The sequence below is a fragment of the Arctopsyche grandis genome, chromosome 1, assembly GCF_051622035.1.
Source record: "Arctopsyche grandis isolate Sample6627 chromosome 1, ASM5162203v2, whole genome shotgun sequence".
Taxonomy (NCBI): Eukaryota; Metazoa; Arthropoda; class Insecta; order Trichoptera; family Hydropsychidae; genus Arctopsyche; species Arctopsyche grandis.
The window spans coordinates 4885849-4896729 of NC_135355.1; the positions used below are offsets into that span (position 1 = coordinate 4885849).

Consider the following 10881-nt stretch of genomic DNA (forward strand, 5'->3'; position numbering starts at 1 on the left):
GAATGGCTCCTATACCTAGAGCTATTCGACTTATCAATGAAATCGTTGCTGCCGTCCCTGAATGTGATATTTTCCACCTTGGGGAGCGTAGATTATCGGATGTTATTTTAACATATTTATCTGGTAACCTGCGCTCATCATTACTTTCTTAATTTGAATGTGATGTATGAGTGGAATCTTAATCTACTCTCTTCCATTTAGGCCTCGCTGTGATTTTATTTTTTATTCATATTTTGTTTGATTTATTTTACTTTTTATTTCTCCTTTATACATTTTTATGTACTATTTAATTGTATTATTATTTTCCCTTTGTTACTTTTTTATTATTATTTTATTTTACCATGTTTTCTGCTTTCTAATTTTTCTGTTTTTTTTACTAATTTTACTTATTTGTATCTTTGTTAAATGTAGGCCATTGTGGCGCATTAGGTTCTTCCTGTAATGCCACAATGGTCCAAAACTATTAATAAAAAATAAAAAAAAACTATTAATAATAATTATTTAAATTGTTGTATTTTTTTCAGTTTTGACATGACAAGTATATTATATATGTATTATATATGAGTCACACATTATAATATTTTATGACATACATCGTGTCAAATCATAAAATAAATGGAGATATTATTATATACATACCTTCCTTTCGGATAGTTAGTATATAAAAAATTGCTAATGCGGTTCAAAATCGACCCAGGGGTTAAAGGTTACCCACAACCGAGGTGCCATTCGACTCCAACACACATACATTTATACGGTTTATTGTGTGAAAACGCGGAAATCTATGCAAAACCGAATAGAAACTTTCCAATAATATAATATGGATTAAAAATGCAATACGACAACGGACACATGCGAGATAGCGCATTACGACCCGGTCGATTTAATACGAAAAAAATGTTAATAATTTTACAAAAGCAATGCGTTACCCAATCGATTACAGAATTTACATAAATAATATGCGATACACGCGCTTTTGACGAGAGGCGAAAAAAATCACGCACATGTAACTGACTCGCTCGAGTGACCTTTGTCACCGCTTGGGAGTGGAAAAAATCACAACAATAAAATTCAAAATCGATTGAATACATAAATAAGGAAATTAGAAATCCTCCTTCGCGACTCGTGCACTTTATGCGCTTCTTCGCGGGCTAAAAATATTATAAAATGAAACTCCAAAGTGGGGTAACGGCCATGTTACTTCAGCAGAATTGCATTAGTATTAAAAAAAACCACACATAATGAATGACGCAACTTTCATAGGTTACCCACGAAACCATTTCACCTATAAATAGCTAGGCGGTTCCAAAGCTTGGTCACAGTTCGACAGACACATCAACCAATACTGCACCGTGTGCTCTTCCTCTCATTTAAAAAAGCCTCCTCTGATACAGAAAACCATCTTCCGAATTCAAAAATGAAAGTAGCTGTGAGTAATACATACAGATTGAATCAATCGAGAATTATATAATTGTGATTTTTTGTCGTTATTGAAAGTAGCGACACTTGTGATGCGTTTGCAATGAAAGTGCTTCAAGTGTGCGAGCTTTCGAAGCTTATGTACATTCAAGTGTAGTGCAATCGGAATTGGTTCAATTGTTCGGAAATCACTTAAAGCTACTTCAAGTGGAACATACCGGATTTATAATTGTGAAATAAATACACTTGACAGTCGAACAAATAATTAAAAAAAAAATGAGAACGTATTTATATACTTTCGATTAAAAATCATCGCTTTAAAGTAATCAAAAAAATATTTCTACTTACATTTATCTATCAATAATTCATATATTGTTTCTTTAACACTACAAATACTTTACTTTAGTTTCCACGTGATACTATGAACCTTTATCAAGAATCGTATTATCATTAGAATTCATATCGATCAAAAATGGATCGAAGTTTTTGCTTTTTTGAACACATACTTAATAAAAATAGTAGAACATCATCAAATGAAAAAAAATACATAATCATAATATTTGCGCTTTTTAAACTATGAAATCTATCCAAAATTTTAACGGTTTATAAATAATAATAATTTCATTTCAGTGTTTAATATTGCTTCAATCTTACATGATTTCACAACTGAAATATAATTGAAAAACTATGAAATCTATCAAAAATTTTCCCATATGTCGGTACATATTTTTTTCGGAACTGTCTAAAATGTATCTATCGTTTATAAACGGAAAAAATAATAACGGTTTATAAATAATAATAATTTCATTTCAGTGTTTAAATATTGCTTCAATCTTACATGATTTCACAACTGAAATATAACTGAAAAAGTATGAAATCTATCAAAAATTTTCCCATATGACGGTACAAATTTTTTTCTTAACTGTCTAAAATGTATCTATCGTTTATAAACGGAAAAAATAATAACGGTTTATAAATAATAATAATTTCATTTCAGTGTTTAAATATTGCTTCAATCTTACATGATTTCACAACTGAAATATAACTGAAAAAGTATGAAATCTATCAAAAATTTTCCCATATGTCGGTACATATTTTTTTCGGAACTGTCTAAAATGTATCTATCGTTTATAAACGGAAAAAATAATAACGGTTTATAAATAATAATAATTTCATTTCAGTGTTTAAATATTGCTTCAATCTTACATGATTTCACAACTGAAATATAATTGAAAAACTATGAAATCTATCAAAAATTTTCCCATAGGTCGGTACATATTTTTTTCGGAACTGTCTAAAATGTATCTATCGTTTTTAAACGGAAAAAATAATAACGGTTTATAAATAATAATAATTTCATTTCAGTGTTTAAATATTGCTTCAATCTTACATGATTTCACAACTGAAATATAATTGAAAAAGTATGAAATCTATCAAAAATTTTCCCATATGTCGGTACATATTTTTTTCGGAACTGTCTAAAATGTATCTATCGTTTATAAACGGAAAAAATAATAACGGTTTATAAATAATAATAATTTCATTTCAGTGTTTAAATATTGCTTCAATCTTACATGATTTTACAACTGAAATATAATTTGACATATAATACATGTAAAATGAAAAAAAGTATCAAAATTTTAAGCATAATAAAATATTATATTAAAAAATGTAGAAATATTAAAATTATCATATTTAAATCCAATTCTATTAAATAAAATGCAGTCTTTATATGTCAGTACATATCGTCCGTATATTGGTAGAAAGCTTTAAATAAATAGCGCATGTTTTGAGAAATTCGATTTTTTTTAATCAAGACGCTTGAAGCTCTCTATATTTTAACCTAAACTATTATTCATTTTTTGATTTAACAAATTTAAAATTTTGACTTAAGGTTTTCTGTCAGTATACCGATGATATGCAGAATATGTTTTTAACAATTATGTACATATAACTATGTCTATGCATCCCAACAACTAGATCCTACAGTATTGTTAAAACGGAAAACCAAATATGGAATTCAATTGAATAATTTGGTGTTACTCATATATTACATTTCTATAATTTCAGTTGATTTTCTTGTTCGTATTCGGGGCGGTGTATGCCAACGAAGAAATCCCCATTCTGAAACAGCTCTCAGAGATCAACCCAGATGGAAGCTACCAATGGAGCTATGAAACCGGAAACGGAATTGCTGCTGAAGAAAGGGGAGCTGTGAAAGGAACTGGAGACCAAGCCGCCATTGCAGTCCAGGGACAATTCCAATACACAGCTCCTGATGGAACTCCGATCCAGTTGTCTTATGTTGCTGACGAAAATGGTTTCCAACCCTCAGGAGCTCATCTCCCAACAGCACCCCCAATACCAGAGGCCATTCAACGCGCTTTGGACTACATCGCGTCACTTCCACCCCAAAGGAACTAAATTACAACGACTAGATGGAAATTGAGTCACCGTACCTCTTCTTAGGTTATATTGTATACCTTTAATATTTTTTATGTAAATATACTTCATTTTCATACATTGTCTTCCAATACAAATAAATAATGTTTAGAAGTGTAAGTGTAATATTATTATAATCTCTACATTTATACATTTTTCTATGCATGTTTTTTGTAAGAGTACAAATAAAATACAAAATCAATACGAGCTACTTTTTTCATTAAAAAACCAAGCTAACAATTAAACCTATTGTAATAATATATAATATAACTGTCCATTTTGTATTGAATTTATGATTAAAATAAGTATGATAAAGATAAGTACATACAAAATTTGACTATGGATGATAAATCAAATAACTTTTGGTTTTATTTTTGTCAAGTTCATGGCAAGGTTATATGAATCTTTCGAGCCAATAAAAAAAGTTAAATCATAAAATATATTATAGCAATTAAGCCCACGAAGATAAAAGGTTTTAAAACGATTTACTGAATTCTTATATTATAATTGGTTCGTAAATAAATACGTATCTGTTTTCGTTTTAGATTTTTTTGCTTCTATTAAACATTGATTGTTTTACAAAAGATGGCATTAGACATTAGAATACGACATCTATCGATTTAAACGAGCAGTAATCTCTATTCAAATCTCGTGTCTAATAAAAATCACACCTAAAGTACATGTATAATTTTAATTAAATTATACAATAAAAAGCAACAATAAAAAAAGTAGAAAATGTAATAAAATATTTTATATCATTGCTAATATACAGCATTCTGATTACAAACACGTCTTGACAAACTTGTCTTATTATTACATACATGTAGATATTTTTATCTCGAAACTATTTGCGAAATGCAGACGACCTTTCAATGTTATCATTGCATTCTATTCGAATATTTCATATAAAAGTTGAAATTTTCATATCGCAAATGTCAAACAAACTCGTTTTTTAGTTCAAATTAATTCTAATTTTGCGTTTTCTCTCGAGTCCTTGACACGAGGTCGTGCATTGTATTAAATTAAAGCTTGCACAAACATATTAAGTTTTATATTAAATATTTGAAATGACAAATTAAACATTTTTATTGCATCGAACGTGTCCTTTGAACACCATCGAAAGGTTATAAGCACATTAATGTAATGCTTAACACGTCCTGTTTACATATATTGGCTGCATGTCGGATTGATTGACGGAACAATACAAAAGCTCAGATTTACTACAATGTTTCAGATAAAAAGTCATTATACACGTCAAAAATATAATAGTATTTAAAATTTAATGAACAAGCGCGCGTTTGAACAAAATGTATAGAAAAACCGAAATTGCTCGCAAGAAATGTTGTCGCGTTTGAAGAAGTCACGATCTGTGATGTAATAATATATTGTTAAAATATCACACAACGACGCTGATGAAATAGTTAAATTGGTCTTGTATGACCTAATGGCTCATATATGTTTATTTTAAAATGCGATAATTGAAAGGATGAATCTGATTTGCTTTTCAAGAACCGTAACAAATAATTAAGATGAGAACAAACACTCGACAATCGATTTCCAATTCGACGGGTAAAATGATGACTCAATGGAAAACTAGTTTAAATTTAGAAAATATGCGGTAAAATCCCTAACTATTAATTGTACACGCAATAGGTCAAATGATATGACGAATATACATACCTCTGTATGTATATATTTGTATTTTGACGTCATTGAACAATTTTTTAAATGTCATGTGAATACATTTTTAACTATTAAGCGGATTAAAGGTTCAACTTTAATCATTATCATTTTATATTATACTTAATTTCCATCGTTTATAAACTATGAAGTTACACATTTCAATTGTGTTGATAGGGATACTAAGATTAATAAATGAATCTGATTTCTTTTTATTATGAAAATGGAACGAAATTTCATGTATAATATAGCAAATTATTAAAGTGTTGTGCCCGTTGATATTTCATCGGGTGGTTTTTGAAAGGAGTTGATACATGGATTAAAATAGAGCAATGTATGTACATATGTATATTTATAAAAATAATAAAAAACAATAACAACGAATAAGACATATTTATATGAGTCGCCCTATATTTTCTTTTTTGAAAGCTTTTTCAGTTGTAATGTACAATTAGGGTGACCATACATTCCGATTTGGTCGGGAAAGTCCTGTTTTTATGTGCTTTGCGTTCGTCCCATCGTTTTTGTAAAATTGTTTCAAATTAATTTTTTTCCCAAAAACAAAGATTATTATATAAATAAACATTCACGTACAACGTATTCCTTTTTTAAATAACATTTAAATATTTTATTTTATGTATGATATTTTTACCATGTATTTGACAAAAAAAATTACTTTATGCTATTATTTTCATCAAAACTATTTTTAAATATCTGTAAAATACAATATTCTATTAAATTGAAATTTTTAATTTTGTTTTTTTTGAAGAAATATAAAATCTGGTAAAAACAATATTTTTAACAAAATAAGAAATGAAAATTTTCAGGTGAAAATAATTTTTGCAATGAAAAAAACTGAGAATATCATTTTGGAAAATTTCTAGTTATTTTGATTCAATAAATTTATACGTTTCAGAAAAAATCAAAATTAATAAACGATGCTTATTTTATCATTACTGTGTTCTATCGAATTTTTCTTATACATTAGACCTGTTTTTAATATCTATTTTACTTGTTTTTAAATTTATTTTACTTGTTTTTATATTTATTTTCTTGTTTTATATTAGTTTATAACCGCGTTGCGCGATTTTGTTTCCGCGCTATTTTGCCTTGCGCGGTTTCGTCTAAGGGCCGGGCCGCACCGTGCAACTTTGTCGGCCGACTAGTTGCGCGACACGAAAAAATGTATGGAAATGTGTACGACAAACAAGTTGACGGGTGTGGCATGTCCCATCTACCTGCATGCATTGGTCTGGTCGCCCTCAACCAAGTCGCTCGCAAGTTGCGCGGTGCGGCCCGGCCCCAAGGGATTTTGTCCCGCGCGGTTTTGTTATAATATATTGCATATGTGCATATGTATTGCATATCTTTTATAAATTCCACTATTTTTTAAACTAATAATTGATAACGTTGTCACTTAATAAATTACGTATACTTTTCAATATAACATTTCACAGAATTTGAACGCAAAAAATATATATTCATAAATGTCATAATCAGGAAAAATTGCACAACTTCACAAAAAAAAAAATCAATCAATGCATTGCTGATGAATGCCGACAATTTGCATTTTTATGACACTTTTTCATATTGATAAGTTCAAGTTTGAAAAAATAAGTAGTTTCTCCGTTAAAAAAAGCCCAATATATATTTATATATTGTTCTATACTATATTTTCCATTCATCTTTTTATTAATCATTCTTTAATCATATTTTTTTAATCTTTCAAACGTCAATCATTTTAGACATCATTCTAATTATAGAAGCGTGTGGATTCACTTTTCAAAAAATTGATTTTACAAAAGGTCAAACATTATTAATTAACACTTCCAACAAGATACAATACGATACAAGCACTGTGTAGCTCTTGACGAAACCATTTAATTAGCTAGTCAAATATCAAATAAAATAGACGCACGTTGAAGCGTATAATTTATCGTCTGTTTTGATTAAAAACCGTTTAGAAAGCGTTTGAACTTGCTGACTAAATTTTACTTTTCTACATCAGTGAAAGGACAGGATATGCTTAGCGAAAACATCATCAGCGATGAACGTTTCACAAAAATGCACATGCGATCTGCATACATTGTGACGATTGTCGAAGGAAAAGCAAATAAATCCATTATTATAAATGTGGGTTATTCAAACATCTTTCGAAAGCACTCTCACTCTCTTCCTCGCTTGTCGCAAATAATTTCGCCACTGTCAATCCACAGATCCATCTTATTGTCAGTCACATTATTATGCAAGAATATTTGTTAAGAGCGCTAATGAGCTGCTTTTTTCAATTTTTTTTCTTCACTTCGTACACTGAACAGAAGAGCTAACGACTTTATGCAATGTATACCTTCGATGACGATTATAGACGGATGATGGTATTCGACGTTTAGTTTGGTTCGAGTTTCAGAAGAAGTACGTACACGTATCATATGTATGTGCGAATCGAAAGCGAAATCGACCGTATAGAAGAAGAAGAAGAAGAAGAAGAAAAAAAGTTAAATTATATCGATTCGAATAATCGGTGAAAGGTGATGTTGTGTTAGAGGGGAAGTATGTATAGTGGAATCGGTAGAGGCAGTCGAGCGTGTTGACCATTAGAAGCAGAAGATCAGAAGACCACCGTGGACCATACGAAGGTTTCGTGTTAGTGAGAATTTGCTAGAATGGACTCGGTTAATTGTCGGCAATTTTAGAAGTGAGTGAATCAACCGTGGAATATCAAATGAAGCGATTTGGAAGTGAAGCGGTTAAGGCCACCGTGAGTATCATTTCGTTTTGGTATTTTTAAAATTCACTTAATTTGCAATCAATTTTAACGCTGTCTCGGACTGGAAGTGCTTTTGAACTTTAATTTGAAGTCAAACTTCATCGTATTTTAATCACATTCAATAGTGCATGTAACAGAGCATTCGTTAAACTATATTTGATGATTTTTCAATAACATTTACACAACCTTTGAATCTTACATATAGTAAACCGAAATTATATAAATACATTACGAAAACTAATTAAAAAATAAAACATACATAAAAGATTGAGAAAATGAACTTTGCATGGTTATAAAAATGCAAACTTTATACTAGATTTAATTACTAACATATGTATGTGCATACATTTTAAATGTCATTTCGATTATAAGACGGTAAATAATAATAAATATAATTATTTAAAATCTTTATTTGACTAAAATTTCAGTAAGAAAAGCGCTGTCAAATTCATCATAACATACATACATACGTACACTAAATCGGTTTAATTGTGTATTATTCTCAACTTTCATATTTGTTCTGTACAAAACGTTTCAGAAACGTTACATTTCGTTCGCTTTCGACGTTTTTCTCAACAATCAAAAAACTAGATTATCATCGTACGATTTGAACTACATATTCGTACTACCTGTAACACATATGTACATGGTCTCATCAAATACTAACATGTTGCAGATTGGTGTGTGATTATTATTATTGAGCGATTTCACATGATTACTACATACATGAGCATATTTGAAAAAAAATCATCATTGATGCAATTTAATAGATATTTCCGCTAGTAACTTACACTCTTTATATTCTGATCAATCACTCATATACTCACTCTCTTTAAAAATGTTAATAAAACCATCGACAGTCAATTTTTCATTTATATAACCTAAAATGTATGCTTTACAGCGTCTTCACTAAGAAGTGAACATAAATATAAACATGATCTTTAGCTGTTCTCGTAAAGATTTATCCGCAGAGAAATATATGTACATATATGTACAATGTTTGTACAATGTTTACTTCTGTACTACTTCTGTACAATGTTTGACCATATATGTCGTGTTTAATGTAAATATATGGGTGTATACCTGAATATATAATTAATAACTCTTCGGTTTGGAGAAATCTGTCAAGACGAGTGTGCATAATTGATTTAAATAAAATATCTAAAGACAAAATTTTGACAAAGACTTTGTTGCTCAGAATCTCTTATAGACCGAAAATTTCTTTAAAAATATGACAAAAATTACTTCATCATTATATATTGTAAGCAGAACAAATTTCGGGCAATTATTGTTATACTTATAGTTGATCAGTTTTTAAATACGCAATGGATTCGTTTATTAGATTCATCAAAATGTCTATTTCTTAAAAAAAAGACACACATGCTTTCGACATGAACCACAATATGTCAAATTAAAAACTAACTGTCTGAATTGAAATATACTGACATGAATTGAATGAAGATTACAAAATAAATTATAAACATTCTCCTTATACATGTATGTAGTGATTCTGATTTCTTGATGATTTTCATTTCTCGAGAAATAAGAATTCTCAATTTAACTTCTTAAACTTCTCGAGAATTCTCGAGAAATTTTGATAAATGAAAAAATGTATATAATACAGTAAAGTATCGTTTATTCGTCATAATTGGATTCAAGAATACAAATTTTTGGCATTATTGGTATGTAATTTTTGTATGTATTATCTTAGTGTATACATAATTCAATTTAAAAAAACTAGAAAAATAGAAAAACATTTCAATTTTATTTTATTAATTATAGCGTTAATTTACATAACTTTATATCTGACAACGTTGCTTTTATTTTATTATTACATGTGTACATATGAATTAATATTAGATACATTATTACATATTATTTTTAAAATATCCCTTTAAAAAACACATGCCATCTAAAGTAGAGACAGACATCCCGGTTCTTCATTTTGTTCAGAAATCTTCGGTCGTGGAAAAAATTCTCTCGTTTTGTGTTGACGTTGGTGTAATTGACAACAAGGCTTCAAATAAGCACTGTAAACCATCTGTTATATTGCCCATCGATTCAAATATACTAAATTCTTTCTCCATTAATAACGTTGCTATTTAAAAAAAACAACATTAAAAGTAAACCTTTTTGGTTTGCCAAAAATGAAAAATATTCTTAAATCTCTTTGCATTCTGCCGATTCCCACGTCTTATTTTTTCTTATCGGAAAGGTTTCTATAATCACCAAAGCAAAGAAACACCGAGCCGAAAAGACCGGGTAGGGTAAAAAAAATAAATAAATATGTAGTAATAGAAAAAAAGTTGGGTCAAAAATTACGATTTATTCAATGCATTTAAAGGATAATAGATTGACGCGTTTAAAATTTCCCGGTCAAAATAATATAAGAAAAGAACAAGATAAGGCACGTTAGAAAGCTAAAAATCATTCCTAGACCCCTTCTAAATATGCACATTAGTAGAGACACGTATTTTGGGCATCTATTTTTGACAATTTTATCATTTTCATTTTGCATTTTAGCATTCACTTTTTATATTCTCTATTACTTGTCTAAAAAAAGTGCTGATATC

At 29.2% G+C, this 10881-nt stretch overlaps 2 protein-coding genes across 2 annotated transcripts in view; both read left to right on the top strand.

Moving 5' to 3' along the window:
- LOC143916079 (uncharacterized) overlaps positions 1–10881 on the top strand; it is a 104243-nt gene that overhangs the window by 72151 nt on the left and 21211 nt on the right. The gene's annotated exons all lie outside the window — the stretch shown is intronic.
- Positions 1321–4044, top strand: LOC143922824 (endocuticle structural glycoprotein SgAbd-8-like). The gene is made up of 2 exons (XM_077446181.1): positions 1321–1429; positions 3490–4044. The coding sequence occupies exons 1-2, from the start codon at positions 1418–1420 to the stop codon at positions 3841–3843; spliced, it is 366 nt and encodes a 121-aa protein (XP_077302307.1). The 5' UTR covers positions 1321–1417; the 3' UTR covers positions 3844–4044.